Source organism: Euprymna scolopes, chromosome 38 (genome assembly GCF_053919585.1).
Source record: "Euprymna scolopes isolate OS-2025 chromosome 38, ASM5391958v1, whole genome shotgun sequence".
In the NCBI taxonomy this organism is placed as follows: Eukaryota; Metazoa; Mollusca; class Cephalopoda; order Sepiida; family Sepiolidae; genus Euprymna; species Euprymna scolopes.
In genome coordinates this window covers 24,624,643-24,643,940 of record NC_136519.1, presented here as the reverse complement: position 1 = coordinate 24,643,940, position 19,298 = coordinate 24,624,643, and the positions used below count along the sequence as shown (strand labels likewise).

The 19,298-nt window shown below is 35.9% G+C and overlaps 1 protein-coding gene across 25 annotated transcripts in view; it reads left to right on the top strand.

The window, feature by feature from the left end:
- LOC145263096 (guanine nucleotide exchange factor DBS-like) overlaps positions 1-19,298 on the top strand; it is an 810,829-nt gene that overhangs the window by 415,059 nt on the left and 376,472 nt on the right. For all 25 annotated transcript variants that reach the window (XM_080120019.1, XM_080120020.1, XM_080120018.1 and 22 more), the window contains one exon: positions 9,987-10,077. In XM_080120019.1, coding sequence (XP_079976145.1) covers positions 9,987-10,077 — 91 coding nt within the window. The remainder of the gene's footprint in view (positions 1-9,986; positions 10,078-19,298) is intronic.

Here is a 19,298-nt window from a genome sequence, read left to right as displayed (position 1 = left end):
TATCGATAACGACTTTTCCTTTCTATAAATAACTTGATTCTACCTGTTAATGAGATTATACATCGTACTTCGCTTGTAAAATTCTTAAGGTTTGGATGTGAAATATGAATCTAACTCATGTTCAGTCTCATCTAGTAATGGTGACCTAAGACTATCTAAATAGATTTGTAATTCTCGAAATAAGTGGTAATCCAAGGGAGCTAGTTCATGTGAATATGCAGGATGAGGCAAGATTTTTTAACCAAATTCTCTCACAAGATCTTTGGTCAGTAATTAATTTAAACCTACACCACTTCCGGTTTGGCAATTGGTGCAACAGCAAAGACGTCATGTTTTTTTTGTTTGTTTTTTTTTTCACTTTCTTTTCCTTCTTCGCGGTATGGGTTCGAGCCTGCCTGCCTACTACCACTTTAAAATTTTTTTTTTTTTACTCAACACACACCTCCAAACACCCTGGCAACGCCGGGCACCCAGGCTAGTCTATTATATAAAAGAAAATCGTTTGTGTATTAGTGTGTGTGTGTGTGTGTGTGTGTGTGTGTGCTTGTATGTATGCTAAAAGCTTATGTTATCTTCATCCGATCTGGTCGAAACCAGTACCATCTGAAAGATCAATGTCCCGGATGCATAATATGTGAAAATTAGAAAAAAAAAAAAAAAAAAAGATTAATCATGTGGGAGTAAACTGAACCACTTTTTGGAGGTGGGGGTAGTCATTTTTCGAGTTGCTATTTTTGCAAGTCACACACTTGTATCAAACTAAAACTATGTTTAAAAGTGGTCGTGTGGGCAAAATAGTTTCATACATAAGTTTTTGCTGCCTTTCCCTCTTTTGCGTTTCGCGTTGGAGCCCACACATCACGGCTCTTTTTTTTTTTTTTTTTTTTTTTTTGTCCCTGCTATTTTGATTGAAAGAAAAAGTTGTTTTGATTTATTTATTTTTCATTTTGTTTGTTTGTTTTTTGGGAGGAGGGAGATTTTTTTCCAGTGCATGGGCAACAAAAAGTGCTCAATATCCGGAGAATAGCTTCTTATCTTCGTATCCCTTCTGCCAAAATATCTGGTAGGGAAGTTGTCACATATTTCCTTTTTGGGGGGGGGGGGATTACATTTTCATATTTTTATCTGTTTTTTTTTTTTATATTTTTTAAATTATTGCGGGGATATCGACATTGCCCATGATGAAAGTGCTCAATATCCTTAGTATAGCAGGTGTGTGTCCAAACAGAACTTCATGTCGACCTGGGCAACACTGGGTATCCATGCTAGTCTATAAATTTCTCATCGTCTCTTTGTGTCCATTCTATTTTCTCTCAGAAACTACTGGACCAATCTGTCTGAAATTTTGCATGGACCTTTGTTATGGTAAGGTGCAGTGAACTAAGTATTATGGTATCTGACCGATGTACAGTTAGGGATTAATAAGAATTAGTATTTAATACAAAAACGAGCACAAATTTAAGCACATTTAACAACCAGTTTGATAAAAAGCGCCCATTCTAAGTTAATGCCCGTTTTTTAACGGGCTCAAAAGGTTAGTTTTATATCTATCCTTTATAAAATACATTTCTTAAATTAAATTGGCTAATGGCGTACGGCTTTCTTTTCTCGGTTAACTCTTCAATTTGCTATTGATTTGTGGTGCGTCTTTCTTGATGATTAAACCAAAACAGCATAAAATCCTTTGCGATAATTAACAAATAATGATTTCCAATAACTAATCCGCGCGTTTCACCAAAGACGCTACTGTTTTGTATTCATGGCGTTTCTTTGTAGATTAAATCATTTGTTATTCTTTTCAAAATTATCTAATGATGGTCTCTTTCTCATAAATTACTAGCAAAAGGAGTTGGTGTTACCCGGGATGGAATAACGAACCGTACATCCTTCTCCACTCGGCCAATAACACCATATTAAGTTTGTTGTTTACCACGATTTCTTATGGTGTATAAATTCAATTTTTAGAGTTGGGCTCGGGTGGAGTCTTTATTTTGAATCTATAGCTGAATCGCAACGTTTTGGAAATTAAGTAACTTCATCCAGAAATAAATTCAGAATCAGAAAGGGTTTTTAGTTTTCATTAAAAATGCCCCCATTAAATTGGTGCGTTGTTGGTGTATTTATTAGCTCTCTTTGAAGTCCATCCCAAGGTCCAGGAATCCTGATTGTGTGTGTGTGTGTGTGTGTGTGTGTGTGTGTATATATATATATATATATATATATAATGATGAAAATAATGAAAATAATGAAAATAGTATTCCGACAAAACAAAATAGAGAAATAAAAAGGAACAAACCGTATTATGTGTTCATCAACGTTTCGTCTTTATTTCGAGACTTCCTCTGGATGAATGAGATTAAGAAACAAAAAATGCCAGTACAAAATAGTTGAAAATGTTTCACGTGCAAAGTGTGACGCTGTTCTATTTCAGAAAAACGGAAAAAGACGTGGGACATTCAAAAAGGAGGGGGAGGGGCTTGCGCTGTTAAAGAGAGGGAAATTTTATTGACGTCATATTGTCGTTAATGTAATTTTAACAGATATGAACGCAGTTAATATTCTTACTGGAAAGAAATATATCTGTTGAAATTCAAATATAGGTTTGTTCCTTTTTATTTCTCTCTCTCTCTCTCTCTTTCTCTCTCTCTATCTCTCTCTCTCTCTCTCTCTCTCTCTATATATATATATATATATATATATATATATATATATATATATAATCTGAGGTTATTGTTTTCCATAGGTTAAGTAACCAATGAAGTGGAACGATGTTAATACAAGAGTGCTCAATACCTAAGCAGAGCGGAGTATACTCTTTATTTGTTTTTACATAAGCAGTAATATGTTGCTACACAGTCAGGAGCATGTTTCGGTCAGTTGGCTACTAGTAACTAGACCACTTCAGGCGATACAGCTTATACGAAAGCAAAGTTTGCTATCTATCTATCTATCTATCTATATATATATATATATATATATATATATATATATATATATAATAAAAATACCAGCGGTGGTTGACGTTATGTTTAGAGAAAAATAGAAAAATCGAATGAAATTATTAAAATAATCAACGTTTCGTCCTTATTTCAGAGGACATCTTCAGGATATTGAAATAAAAATGCAAGAAAAGAAAAAGTCATAGATCATACGAAAAAGAGAACAGTTTTTGAATCCTACCCATATCGGGAAGGACAAACATATGTGTGCGTATGAGAAGGTTGGGTTGTTCGATGTCTATATATACACTTTTAAAAATGCGTTAAATAAATATTAAATATGTACATTTTTTTTTTCCTCCTGTAAACTTATTCATTTTGTTGAAATATTTAAGGAAAAACGGTTAGCCAGGATCTGTTTTGATATTTTGTTCTTTGATTATTATTTTCCCTATGCTAGGGGCTAAATGGTAGAAGCCTTTTCTTTGCGTAATAGTATTAGTATTTAATATTAGTGCTGATTCTAAAAGTCTTCTTTTAGCTCTATCTATCACGTATTTAATAATTTTCGCTTGATCTAAATTAAATGAGTGATCGTGTTCTGCACAATGACAAAAGAGTGCATTTAGGGCGTTACCATTCCTTATATCTCTTTTGTGTTCGTTAAGTCTTAATTTCAATTTTCGCTGTGTTTCACCTATGTACGCTTGTTGACAGTTGTTACATGGGATGGAATATATACCGGCGTCGGATGTGAGGGTTTTGGGAGAGTGCTTGGTAGTTTTTAATGTCTGTTTTATTGTTGTGGAAGTTGTTTGTATCAAGTGAAAACCAAGCCTATTAAGAGTGTCGTAGATTTTTGTATTTTTGGTGTGGGTGGGAATGAAAAGATGTCTGTTTAATAGTGAGGTATTTGTTTTATTTTTCTGTATAGGGAAAATAATAATCAAAGAACAAAATATCAAAACAGATCCTGGCTAACCGTTTTTCCTTAAATATTTCAACAAAATGAATAAGTTTACAGGAAAAAAAAAAAACTGTACATATTTATTTAACGCATTTTTAAAAGTGTATATGGGGAGTGTGGAGCCACCCTTTAATTACCATTGCTCCCGGTCCACTCTGACCCGGAGTGGTAGTATCTGTTAGGGTCTCAATTATGGGTTAAATAGAAACCGACTTGAAAACAACAAATATATTCTATTAAAAAATTTTTCTTCAAAATCTTTGGATTCGGCATTAAATAACCTGAAAAGGGTTGATATGCCGTAAAACAAAAACAACCAACCAACCAACCTCTTCCTGTTTTGTATAAGTTCAACTCCTGATTATAAGCCGGTCGTAATCACTTGTACAAACACTTTTAGTTCAGTTGATCAAGACTTAATAGGAAATATCTGTTAAGTAGGGACAATAAAGGTCAATCGCTCGATCACAAGAACAAGTCTGAAATTATCCAGAAACCTTTTACACGTAAATCTGTTTGAAATAAAATTTACATTGTGGAAAAACAAAAGAAAATAACTAACACCGATATATTGCCCTTTTCTTTAACTGTAATTTCATGTCCCACTCCCTTTATATATGACCTGATATAGCATGCTCTATCTTAAACTAGACTGTGCATATATAAGATAATAAGATGGATCTACCTATCATTTGTTGCAATTTAAAATAGGTGTCTTGGCTAAAACTGATAATTCATGGGCAAGATTTGTACCATGTGACAGTTGTTGGGCAAGATTTGTACCATGTGACAGTTGTTGGGCAAGATTTGTACCAAACGACAGTTGTTGGGCAAAATTTGTACCATGTGACAGTTGGTGGTCAAAAGTTGTACCATGTAACAGTTGGTAGACAAGATTTGTACCATGTGACAGTTGTTGGGCAAGATTTGTACCATGTGACAGTTGGTGGGCAAAATTTGTACCATGTGACAGTTGTTGGGCAAGATTTGTACCATGTGACAGTTGTTGGGCAAGATTTGTACCATGTGACAGTTGGTGGTCAAAAGTTGTACCATGTAACAGTTGGTGGACAAGATTTGTACCATGTGACAGTTGGTGGGCAAGATTTGTACCATGTGACAGTTGGTAGTCCAAAGTTGTACCATGTAACAATTGGTGGACAAGATTTGTACCATGTGACAGTTGGTGGGCAAGAGTTGTACCATGTGACAGTTGGTGGGCAAAATTTGTACCATGTGACAGTTGTTGGGCAAGATTTGTACCATGTGACAGTTGGTGGGCAAGATTTGTACCATGTGACAGTTAGTGGGCAAAATTTGTACCATGTGACAGTTGGTGGTCAAAATTTGTACCATGTAACAGTTGTTGGGCAAGATTTGTACCATGTGACAGTTGTTGGGCAAGATTTGTACCATGTGACAGTTGTTGGGCAAGATTTGTACCATGTGACAGTTGTTGGGCAAGATTTGTACCATGTGACAGTTGTTGGGCAAAATTTGTACCATGTGACAGTTGGTGGGCAAGATTTGTACCATGTGACAGTTGGTGGGCAAGCCTTATGACAGTAGGGGAATAAAATGTGCATCAAACATAAGTACATACGCAAACATAGAAAAGTTTTAATTTTGTGTATTTAAGCTCTCCATTAGTGTATCCTTAATGAACAGAATTCTCTCATTTCAAAAACTTATAAATGTGGTAATCGAGAACATTCAATTTGTTGTATTGTCAAGTGGAAAAGCAATACAGAGATATAAGAATATAGAATAGATTTATTCTGATAGGTACAATAATAAACGTCTGTGTCAGGTAGAAATAATTGGTAAATGAGTTGGCAAGTTAACCATTAAGAGTTCACAATACCAATTTGCTTCTTCAACTCACAGCTATCAGTTTTGATCTCCTTCTATGGCAACACTTCAAGATCTTTCTGATTCTCTCTCTTCTCATCTTGATGGTGCCTTAGGGAAAAAGGTGGCTGGTTAATTTTAATGCATTAAAAACTAAGTTTCTCTCCTTTCATCATAATCGCTCTGGCCCCCATCATGCCCCAATTGTATCTCATCTCACTGCCGATACAATCCTCTATCTGTATAAGAGCCAGATATGCCTTAAAATGGAGTACTGTTGCCATATCTGGGCAGGAGCTGCTAGGCGCGCCCTATCCAGCCTTGATAGAGCTCAAAAACAGCTTCGAAACCTAGTAGGTGATGCCCTTTCCTCTTCCTTGCAACTTCTTTCCCACAGAAGAGACATTGCGAGTCTGTCTCTGCTTTATCATTATTTTCACGGCAAGTGCTCGACTGAACTCCAATCTATGGCTCCTCCTTGCTAAACTTTCACAAAAAAACACTCGACTAGCTACAACCACTATAAACCATTTCTCCCACTCTCTAACTGTGCCTAAATCTTAATGCACATTCCATGAACAAAACTTTTTTCCCAGAACTGTCCGCCTGCAGAACACTGTTTCGCTGGCCTGCTTCCTAGTTGAATACAACATATTAGCCTTCAAATCCAATGTAAACAAGTTCTTGTTGAGATTTCCCCTTAAATAATCAAATTCTACCCAATTTACACTATTAATGATTACTATCCTACTAATTTACATTCATTAACCTTTATTCTCAAGTGGCCTTCTGGCCTTGATAAATAGTTACTCCCTAGTAATATATATATATATATATATATTTACATGTACCGTAATCAAGTGTTCGAGCTATGTCACAACAATTAGTATTACATAAGGAAAAAAATTAATAATGTGTAAGTCACACAGAGGCAAGTAATCACACAATTTTATTAATATAGAGATATAATTTAGTTCTTTCTTACTGCCAAAACTTAGACACCAGGGTCGGAAAGTGAGATTGAGAAGTCAACACCTCTATGGAGGGGGCACTCTGATCTACAAAAAGTGCTTGGGCAGCCTCGTCGGCATTTCCCGGTGAGGGTGCTTCAGGCGATTAGCAATGAACTAACCCTTTCTCAAAGAGAGAAGGCAAGGTCTGGGAGGGTGGTAACGGAACGGCCCTCGCTCTAGGAGAATATAGAGATGAACAAAATGGGGTCAATGAAATAATAAGTAACGTAGAAATGGCTGGAGAAATTAAATTTGTGTCCAAAATGGAAGGCACTTATGTTAAAGGCACCATTACTTCTTTTGTTAATATTTTATGTGTTTAGGATAATGCGTGCACAATATATATATATATATATATATATATATATATATATATATATATATATATATATATATATATATATATATATATATGTCTTTGAAGTTTTTAACCTTTAAAACTATACAAAAAATATTTTTTATCATTCGTTAGAAAACCATCCAGTCAGTAAGTTATTTAATCACCTGCAATCAACTGCATCAACTCGCTCTCGAATTTACTATAGTACCAATAATTTATTTTTCAAGGGATCATCAGTTGTTTACCATGAAACACTGTTTCGAGGATTTAAAAACAAAACAGTATATTACATCATGGCTCCCCAGAAGTGTTGATCAAACACCACCACCATTAATCTAAGGAAGAAGACATGTTACAAACATTTGATCCAATTTCCTATTCTTAATTGCAGTTACTAACCTTTTCATACTATAAAAATGAATTTCTTACCTGTGTGATTCATCAATGTCCACATTAAAAATGGATATATTTTTTAATTTATCAGTCTTGTATTTATAAGATTACGGATTAATCCATTTAACTACTTATCACCCCCACTATGATTAGTATTTAGTATATTTACATTCTTATTTATTTAAAATTAGATATATAAAGGTTAAAAATATTTTTACATATATACATTTTTATATATATATATATATATATATATATATATATATATGACTAGTTGGGTGGGCGATGATATTTTAATTTTTCCAGATTTTGTGTATATTATTATAAAGCCACAATTTAAAAAGTAAAAATGAAAAAAGTATTTGGGTGCCAACAGCTAGAATCAAAACCAAAACCGTAGCAGTCAAAGCTGGTGATGTTACCACTGTACCAACGTGACACGCATATGAACTGATTAAAAATTAAAAAAATAAACTAAGATGAATGTACAACATGTATAACGATTTTTTAAATTTTGTCATATTTTTGACCCGTCCAAAACTATTTTATCCAACTAAAGATTCATAAAAGAACGGTCCGTAAAAAATCCAATCATTTGAGGCCCCTAGCGCCACTCTGCAGCTTTTAGTTCCAGAAGAGATAGAGTTTGAAAATATGGAGACAGACAGACAGCCTTTTATATATTAGATGTCTCGCCAAAGTGAAATCTTAGCATTGGCACAAAGGAAGATGGAAAGGATAATGTTGGGCATCACTTTACAAGACACAAAGACAAACATCTGGATCCACCAATGAACAAGAGTTAGTGACAGCAATACTGCCATCAAGACATCCATACACAGATAGGCAGGGCACGTAGCCAGACAACATGACAACAGATAGTTCACAGGAGAACAGAATGGACACCTCGTGAACATAAGAGACCAAAGAGAAGACCAAGAATGAGGTGGAAGAACGATCGGATACTAAACATGGGTCCTACATGGCGACGAATAGCTTAGAACAGAGATAGATGGTTAATGTCCAGAAGGGGTTTTTCATTGAGTGATAAAACCCTTTATTGAATTGGATTGGATTGAATCGCGTGTTTTGTTTTACTTTAGTTAAGTGTCAGATTTTGCTGCAACGCCCTATCCGGCATTGCCCGGGATGACACAATGTAAGGTTTTAGTTTCATCTTCACCATACTTTATTTTCCAATTTTTACGTTAATCCTAAGTTCCCCCTTTTCAGGGAGCTGGATTTTCCCCCACATTAAGAACCTACATTAAATCTCCAATCTGATAGATTCCACACTATCAAACAAGTTCCAACCCCGGCCCCATCGCCATAATGTTTCATCTCTGTGCCTGTTTTACAAATACTTTTATGAAATGTGCTCTGATGAACTCGTTGCACTTGTGTCCCTTCAGCATGAATACCCCTAACGAACTCCCTAGATGATTAAAAGCTTTTTTTCCTTCGGACTGGTAGACTTTGAAATTCCTTCCCTGGTTCTTGCTTCCCTGACTGTACTGATATGCAGAAGTTTAAATGTAATATGGACAGGCATCTCACTCATCTCTTTACAAAGGTCTCTGCAGACATGATCCCAAATCGTAGCCCCCCCCCCACACACACACTTTCATCCAAGTTGCAATATATCTTGTTTTATGTGGAGAAGAGTAACAAAAACCATTCCCTTGAACTTGAATCCCGATCAACGCCGGGTACAAGCAGCTTGTACGCACTTGTTTTCTAACGTTACCCAACACGTTGCATGCATTCTATGTTGCAAAAGAGACCAAGAATAGAAAAGAACTGCAACTCGTTTTTTCTTTGTAACAACAACATTTATTTCCTTATTGTTACGGCCATGACGTCACCCACGTGATCGTCCTAACGTGATCTTGAACGTCATCCACTCTTTCATGTGCTCTTAAACATCATCTCATTCTATGCTCGATGTTTCTAACATGATCATCCTCTTTCTCCTTTTTTATAAACTTTTTTTTTAGTGATGGGATGATTCCAATATTTTTTCCGACTCCGATACAATTACCAATTCCGATTCTTTATTTTTCCCGATTACGGTAAAAAACAGATGTTAAATTTGCAGATATTTTCTCATACATAAAAACACACACGTGTCAGGGATGATCTATTGATTTTAGTTTTTGCATTATAATAAATAGATATTTATTATTTTTTTATTACTTCTGGCTAAAATCAAATAAAAAAAGACAATTAAAAGAATCGTTTTGGGCATCAGAACATAAGCACAAATACTTCTGATACCCTGAAAAATTCCAATTTTTCCGATTCCCGATTCTGATTAATCGCTCAAACACTTTTTTTTTTTTGTCTTTACTGGTGACGTCACTTTGCATGCATTTGCATATAGCCATTCATGCTGTTTAACAAAAAAAAAAAAAAACATAATGATACAATTATTTTTTACTTCGTATGATTTGATATGTTTTTATTTTTGCTTTTTGCTGCAGGTTATATGAGGTGGAGAAAGGGTTTGTGATTGTAATGGATAAGAGAAATGATGGATGGGGAACTGTTAAAAGTATCCTATTGAAGCTTTCTGTAAGTATCATTTTCTTTTATATTTCTGAATCGTTTAGATGTAAATTGATAATTTGGATTATTCCGTCGGGGGATGGGGGTACCCGGCCTTGCCCGGGTGTTTGTAGGTGTGTGTGTTTTTGGGTAAATGAAAACAAAAATCATTGGTTGTTATAAAAAAAAACAAAGCCTTGACACGCAGTTGGAAAATAATAAAGTGTGAAAAAACAAAAACGTGTGACTTGGCAGGTGCCTGTTTTTGACGAGTTAATGACGTCAACTTTGAGTGCAGGACAGTGTTTTATTTACCGTGAGTCTGTTCGCTTCTATTTTTTATACGAAAAAGCTTAATGCACATGCGGCGATCGAAAATTGTTGAATATTTATCTTTTGAAAGTCGGGCAAAGGAAATAGACAGGCGACCCCAGTTGTTAACTCGTAGATATTATCATTTAGGCGTGATATAAAAAGTTTTAAGAAGTTGTGAGGCGACCGATCGGGTTCTCGGAAAAAAGCCTTTCTTGGACATACACGAAAACGCACACACAAACACACAAACATTTTCGCTTTTATATTTATAGACTTGCAGACTATTATCCTCATCTTCATAGTTGTTGTTGTTGTTGTCTCACCATGTTCTGGTCAACTATTCTTCTGGCCTTCTTCAGGTGGTTAACTGCAACAGGATAGGAATGCTGACGCTCTTAACTATATCCTCAGTAATTACTGCCTTCTCTAGTTGCTGTTGTCTTACCACATTTTGGCCAACTAATCCTCTGGCCTGCTTTGGGTAGGATTGAAACCGCTATCTTCAGACAACACTCAACATTAAGCCTGGCCAGTACCAGAAAGCTGACCATTTTGGGAGGCGAGGCACTGTATGTACCGTGAGGTAAAATACCAGGTTGGGAAACTGGCGTGGTCTATCCTTATCTTGAGGGTAGATAGGACTCTCTTAAGCCACGGTAGGCATCCCGTCTAGTGATGGCGTCATGATAAAAATACCCTTGATAGCCCTGGCAAAGCATCAAGTATTCAACTACCGACAAGATTTGAATTACACTACAAAACTTGTGTAGTGAGTTCAATCTCAACTGCGGCCATGCTGGATGGATGGACACCATACCACATAATATACTCAATGTCTCCATCCACGGGCCCCAAACGAAGATGAGGATAACTGTCTACAAATAAATAGATAAATATACAAATTACTCGTCTCAAAGAATTCTAATAATTAAATAATATATAACAGTTATCATCTTGGTTGTTTATTTTTCACAACCTTTCAACAGATGTAACTTTCGACCTTCTCCAGGTGCATCTTTTACAACCTGACAATCCTTATGTCGAACTTGGGGAACATGTACAGAATTTTGAACTGAATCTTTTATTTAACTCACAAGGTAAATTGTTCTCGTTCTGTCAGCCATGACTTGGTAGAAGTTTTAATTAATTACTAGCAGCCGCCCGGCATTGTCCAGTCTTAAGATAAACTTAAATATGATATTTTAATTCATGCAGATTACGTATTTATTATTATAGAGGCAATTTTCTGTCGATTATTATATTGAACCTAATACACATTATTGAGACCAAAACTTAAAAATATGTATATATGACTTGGGTGCCATCAGCTAGAATTGAAACCTAAACATATAACTCTCCACCATCATTCCTTAGCCTCTTAGCCCCACCCATATATATATATATATATATATATATATATATATATATATATATATAATTTGCTTGTAATCCCTTTTTATAAAAAGTAGAACCGCACGATTCTTGAAGACAAGATTCTAGGAAGCAAGCAAAGATGGCCAGATGGTCCACAGAGTTTTATAATTATATAGTTATTATAGCCTGTAGTAAGGATTGAACTTTCAACCTTTAGAAGACTATCACTTGGACCTGATTTTTAATCAATACTTTTATCGATTGCATCACATGTCCGTCCATTGTTAATCAATGTTATTATCCGTTGCGCCATATGTCCTGATTCTAGGCATGAACTTAAAAGACATCCAGTGGTGAGACCTCATTTGGAAGTTGTAGGAAATGTGGAGTTGCTCCTTAGTAACCTTTGCTCCCAGGTCCACTCTTATGAGAGTGGTAATACCTGTTAGGGCATTTGGTGCAACCAGATCTGGCTTTCTGAAAAAAAATGCATCAAACATTGATGTTATTGCTTTTCCTTCGCCTTTGCAAAACTCAATCATGTTCATCAAAGTCAAAAGCAAAAGCAACAATTTTCTTCTATAAAGCCATCAAAGCAAAGACTATAAATAAGTATTTGAAGACATAAAGAATTTTAAGCATGACAACTTTTTTCCAAAATCAAATAAATCGAAAAGGATTGATATGCCATAAACCAAACACCATGAATAAATATTTGAAGATATAAAGAAGTTGAAGCTTAAAGACATTTTTGTTCCCAAATTACTGGATTCGGCATTAAATAACAAGCAAATGTTTGATATACCATAAAACAAAAACAACCACTGGTGCTACCAGATCAGGTTGTCTGAAGATATTGGCTTCCTGGATCGAAATGCATCCAACATCGATGTTTTTTGTTTTTCTACTTCTTTTTGCAAAACTTAATTATGTTCTGCGAAACCAAAACCAAAAACAACAACCCTAACCCTTTTCCCCATTTTCTTTCTTCCCATTTCCCCTTTCTCTTTCTATCTCCCTTCTGGTCCTGGATATGACCTTAAACTATATCCGATGGTGAGACCCAGCTTGCGGGCTTTGAGGAGTATGGAGCCACCCTTTAACTGTCATTGCTCCCAGGTCCACTCTGACCCGGAGTGGTAGTACCTGTTAGGGTCCCAACTATGGGTTAAATAGAAACTGACTTGAAAAAAAAAATATTCTATTAAAAAAATTTTCTTCAAAATAACTGGATTCGGCATCAAATAACCTGAAAAGGGTTGATATGCAGTAAAACAAAATCAACCAAACCCTCACTTCCCAACTAAAAATGTACCAAACATTAATACTGTAACCTTTGTTCCCTTTTCCATTACAAAACTCATTCATGTTCTGCAAAGCAGGGAACAAGAACGATAAAATCCACTATAAAACAACCAAACCAAACCAAACGCTACAAACTAGCGATTGAAGAACAAAAACCTTCTACAAAATAACTGGATGCAACGTGAATACTATTTCCAAAATAACTGGATTTCGGCATTAAATAACCCGAAAAAGGTTGATATGCAGTAAAACAAAACAACCAAACCAAAAACGATCAATTAAATATTCATTCGTTCACACGGACATGTGAGACAAAATTATTGATTAACAATAATTTTTACATCTAAAGGTTAAAGGTTCAATCCTTACTGTAACAGAGTGCGTATGGACGCATGTGAGAAAATACTATCAGCAACGGAAGCTAGCTAGTGAAAATACAACAGCAACTATGGAAGGCAGTAATTACTGAGGATACAGTTATAAGACTCAGCATTCCTGTCCCGTTACACTTAATCACCTGAAGAAGGTCAAAGGATTAGTTGGCCGAAACGTGGTAAAACAACAACAACTATGAAGATGAGGATAACAGTCCACAAAAGGAATAAATGCACAAATTAGGAAATCTCATCTCAAAGGATTCAAAAAATAAAAAATAAAATATATATATATCGATGCACAGTTAAGGATTAATAGTGATTAGTATTTAATGCAAAAAATGAGCACAAATTTAACCATATTCAACCATGAATTTGGCATAAAGCATTCATTCTAAGTCAATGGTCTATAACATTTGCCCGCTTTTATCTTTTTCTGATTTGAAGAACTTATTTTTCAGCCAAGTATGAAAAAGAAAGAAAAAAAGTTACTGGCTCCATAGATAGTTTCGTATTCTTGGGGTTGTTTTTGTTTTTTTTTTTCATTGTGGTTTTGTATTTGTGAAAAAAGAGAATAATATTGTTTTCGGAAAACAAAGGGAGAAGTTTCCGTAGATGATGGGCTATTAAGAATCAACTATCGATTTTTCAGAGACCCTGCTAATTAGGTCTAACTTTGAGTATTTGATTAAATTTCTTTGTATATCAAATTGAATTCCATATATCACAACGTATTTTTAATATTTTGCTTTGGGAAACTAGATGTGTTGCAAAGTGGGTACTTTGATTTTATTGCTTAAAACATTATCCACATTGAATTACAACGAAAAAAGTCTTTTCTGCAGCAGAGCATGAAGCCACAAGGAACTCTTGTTTTTATCCAGAAACCGACAAAACGATACTTTAATCTATATATCTATAAAAGTGAGAATGTGTGTGTGTGTGTGTGTGTGTGTGTGTGTGTGTGTGTGTGTGTGTGTGAGGACACTTCTCAACCTATATACTCAACAAGTTGTCTCGTAACACAGGTGCACTCTCTATCAACAGAAGTCCTGGGTTTGATCTATGTCACCGATAACCTTTATTGACCTATTTGCACACCTTGGCACAAACAAGTTGCGTTCAACCCAGTATCGCGCTATTCATGTCATAGACTCCTTAACACCAAGGTGAATGCCAATATTATGACCATGATCATTTACTTATGCATATTTTATATTCTGCGCTTATAACCCCCCCACCCCCCACCCACTTGATTTAGTATTAAACCCTAATAATACAAAGATTCTGATTGGTCTGTACTGTGATGCAGAAGGCTCAGTATTTAATTTATTTATTGCAGACTATTATCCTCATCTTTTAGATGTTGTTTCACAACATTTCGGCCAACTATTCCTCTGGCCTTCGTCAGGTGGTAACCACGACGGAATAGGAACTCTGAATCTTCTAACTGCATTCTTGGCAATTACTGCCTTCCATAGTTGTTGTTGTCTCACCACGTTTTTGGCCAAGTAAGCCTCTGGCCGGCTTTGGATAGGATTGAAACCGCTATCTTTAGACAATTCTCACCTGGAACCGTAGAGATTCAATGTCTGTATTAACTGGCCAAAACATCATGAAACACCATCTAAAAGGTGGGGATGATAGTCCGTGATAAATAAATAAACTAATAAATAATACTCATCTCAATGAATTCCAATTAAAATAATATATACCGCCCGCTGTTAAAATATAAAATATAAATATGTTATAGTATTAAACTATAATAATACAACAAAGAATAAAGATCGAAAGAAAGAATTGTACAATATTTTTCCAAACACCATTTTTTGGTTCTGATTGGTCCATACTGTGATACAGTAGACCAACCTCCAGTACTTTTAAATATTGGGAAAACTGATTAGGTTTTCCAAGGTTTTGCCTGATGCAGACCCAAACTTTTTTTCATTTGCGTCCTGATGAACTTTGTTTTTTTTTTGTTTGTTTTTTTTACACGGTGGTCACCACTTATCAAGACCCGGAAGCTACTCAGGGATAAGTGTTATTGTAAGTACAGTACGTTAGTGTGGAGATTTATTGAAGTGTTTACTTGAGGTGGCGGTTCATTAGGAATTTGTTTACGTTAGACTTGAAGACATCTAGGTTGTAGTCAGGTCGGAAGCAGGCAGACGGAACAGAGTTCCACAGGCGTGCAGTTCTAAGAAAGAAGCTTTGTTCATGGAATCTACGTTTTGATTTAGGCACAGATGAAGAGTGGGGAAAATTTTTGACAGTGGATTCAGCTAGACGGGTGTTTTTCGTGAAAGATTGGCAAGGGGGGGGGGTACCAGAGATTGGAGTTCAGACGAGCACCTGCCAAACTATACAGGATTTTAACCAGAATTCTTTATTTAATCCATGAGGGTAACTTGTTCTTGTCCCATCAGCCATGACAGAGTTCAAGTTTGAAGTAATCATAATTGTATTCTTAGCATTGCTTGTACTGAGGACTGAACTAAGAACTGATTATAATAGAGCTCTTATGGCACCACGTAACCATGCAGATAAAATTGTGAGAATAACGCCCAAGATTAGAAGAGTTATGTGTATAATCGAAATTTACTAATTGAACTTCATATTTTATATTATATGGCTCTACTCATTGTCCGGGGACCAACACGTTGTAGCCTTAGTCGCGAATCCGACAAAGAATAGAAAAGAACTTCAACTCGGTTCAGAAGCTCACAGTATTAATGCTGGATTCCCTTAAGGGTTCATCCTGGGCCCAACTCTCTTCTTGATCTACATCAATGATCTCCCAACTCACATCTTAAGATTATTCGTAGACATTTATGCTGATGACACTACCATCTATTCAACACCTCAAAAGCCATAAATGACCAAGATCTTTCTGATTCTCTTTTCTCTGATCTTGGACAAGTGGTGGCTTGTTAATTTTAATGCGTTTAAAACCAAACTTCTATCTTTCCATCATCAATGCTCTGACCCCTGTCTGGCATCAATTGAAATAAATGGCTCTCATCTTGGGGAGGCACCATGTTTTGAAAAGCTTCTGCTTCTGACTTTTACTCCTAATCTGAAATAGAACACATGCATCAAATCTGTTGCCAAGGTTGCTGAAAAAAATGGTTGGATCATTCTACTGCTCCAGTAGATATTTCACTGCTGATGCAATCTTCAATTGTATAAGAGCCGAGTACGTCCAAGGATGGAGTATTGTTGCCACATTTGAGCAGGAGCTTTCTTTTTTTTTTTTTTTTTTTTACATAGGCATCACCACATTATCAAGGCCAAGAGGCCACTCAAGGATAAGGGTTAAAGAGTGTACAGTAGAAATTGGACATTATAGTAATCATTAGTAATGAAAATTTGGTAAAGTTGATAACTTATATGGAACGGCTCATCAAGAACTTATTTACGTTAGACTTGAAGACAACGTAGTCAGCCAGAAAGCAGGAAAACGGAAGACAATTCCACAGGCGTGCAGTTTTAAGAAAAAAGCTTAGTTCATGGAATCTACGTTTAGGTTTAGGCACAGATAAAGAGTGGGGGGAATTATTGATAGTGTTTACAGCTAGACGAGTGTTTCTTGTGAAAGTTTGGCGAGGGGGGACCATAGATTGAAGCTCAGTCGAACACTTTCCATGAAAATAACGATACATCAGAGACAAACTCGCAACATCTCTTCTGTGAGATAAAGGTTGCAAGGAAGAGAAAAGGACATCTCCTACGAGGCTACAAAGTCTATTTTGAACTCTATCAAGGCAGGCCAAGTCCTTTCTAGCAGCTCCTGCCCAGATGTGGCAACAGTATTCCATCCTTGGACGTACCTGGCTCTTATATAGATAGAGAATAGCATCAGCAGTGAGATATCTACTGGATCGATAGAAAGATCCCACCATTTTTCCAGTGGCCTTGGCAACAGATTTGATGTACGTGTTCCATTTAAGATCAGGAGTAATGGTCAAGCCAAGAAGTTTGTCAAAACTTGAGGCCTCCTGAAGACGAGAGCCATTCATTTCAACTGATGTCAGATGTGGATCAGAATGTTGATGATGTAAAGAGAGAAGCTTGGTTTTAGATGCATTAAAAGTAACCAGCCATTCTTTACCCCATTGTACTACGTGCTCAAGATCAGAGGAGAGAGAATTGGAGAGAACTTGGTCGTTTACTGTCTTAGATGTGCTACCATAAATGGTAGTGTCGTCAGCATAGATGTCTACAAATGATGTAAGGATGTGATTTGGAAGATCATTAATGTAGATCAGGAAAAGAGTTGGGCCCAGGATGGACCCGTGAGGGACACCGGCATTAATACTGTGAGCTTCTGATTTTTGCCCCTCAACTACTACTCTTATGAACCTATCAGAAAGAAATGATTTAATAATTGAGAAGACATTTCCAGCTGCTAGACTTTTCTCTTCCCTGCAACCTCTTTCCCACAGAAGAGATGTTGCGAGCTTGTCTCTGCTCTATCGCTATTTTCATGGCAAATGTTCATCTAAGCTTCAATCTATGCCCCCCCCCCTTACCAAACTTTCGCAAAAAAACACTAGTCTAACTGAAACCACTATCAATAATTTCCCCCACTCTTTATCTATGTATCAACCTAAGCATGGATTCCATGCACAAAGCTTCTTTCTAATAACTGTACGCCTGTGGAACTCTGTTCCGTTTGCCTACTTTCCAGCTGACTACAATATGGTAATCTTCAATCCAACAAAGTTCTTGATGAACGGTTCCCCTTAACTAATCCAATTTATCAAATTTTCACTACTAACGATTACTATGATATTGTCCCATTAACTACCATACACTCGTTATCCTTTATACTCGAGTGGCCTCCGAGCCTTAATAAATAATGACTCTTTGTAAAAAAGAAGAAAAATTATTTCCTCATTCTCTTGTTATCACTGTGGCGTCCCTCATGTGATCGTCTTCTTGAATTTGGTCTTGAACGTCATCTCTGACATGATCTTTTTAAAGTTTTTATTTTACCGACTAGTGACGTTATTGTGCATGCATTTGCTTCGCGCGGCTGCACTGTGTTACACTGCTGGTTTTATGTACACGTCATGGAATGAAGATATCATACTCCAAAAATCATATAAATTGATCAAGTATTTTTTTTAAACGAAGAAAATAATTTTTTTTTTCGATTTTTAGCAATTTTAATAGTAAATTGTATCTATTACAAGACTGGTTTCGATTTCAATAGTTCAAATTGAGTTATCTCCTCCCATATTTATAAAACAAGGCAAGTCAAAACATAGTATAGTGTCGTGTTTTGTCATAAAATTTGATTTTCTTTGGTAGAAAAAAAAAAAATACTTTATCAATTTAGGCGATTTTTGGAATATGACATATTCGTTCCACTGAGCTTCCACCTACAGTCCCCCCTTGCCAAACTTTCATGAAAAACACTTGTCTAGCTAAAGCCACTATCAATAATTTCCCACACTCTTTATCTGTGCCTAAACCTAAATGTGGATTCCATAAACAAAGCTTCTTTCTTAGAACTGCATGCCTGTGGAACTCTCTTCCGTTGAACTGCTTTCCAGCTGACTACAATATGATTGTTTTCAAGTCCAACGTAAACAAGTTCCTGACGAACCGTCCCCCTAAGTAATCCAATTTACAAAATTTCCACTACTTATGTTTACTACGCTATAATCACATTAACTAATGTATACCTTGATAAGTGATGAGTCCTGTGTAAAAAAAACAAAAAATGACTGGTATGTATATCCTAAAGAATTTTTAAAGATTTTTCTGTCTTGTTTTGAAAATATGCTTACTTCTAAATAAGCACCATAATTTTTGCATTTGTTAATCACAGAAGAATTGCCCGTGTCTCGTTTAATTTGTCGTAGCTTATCT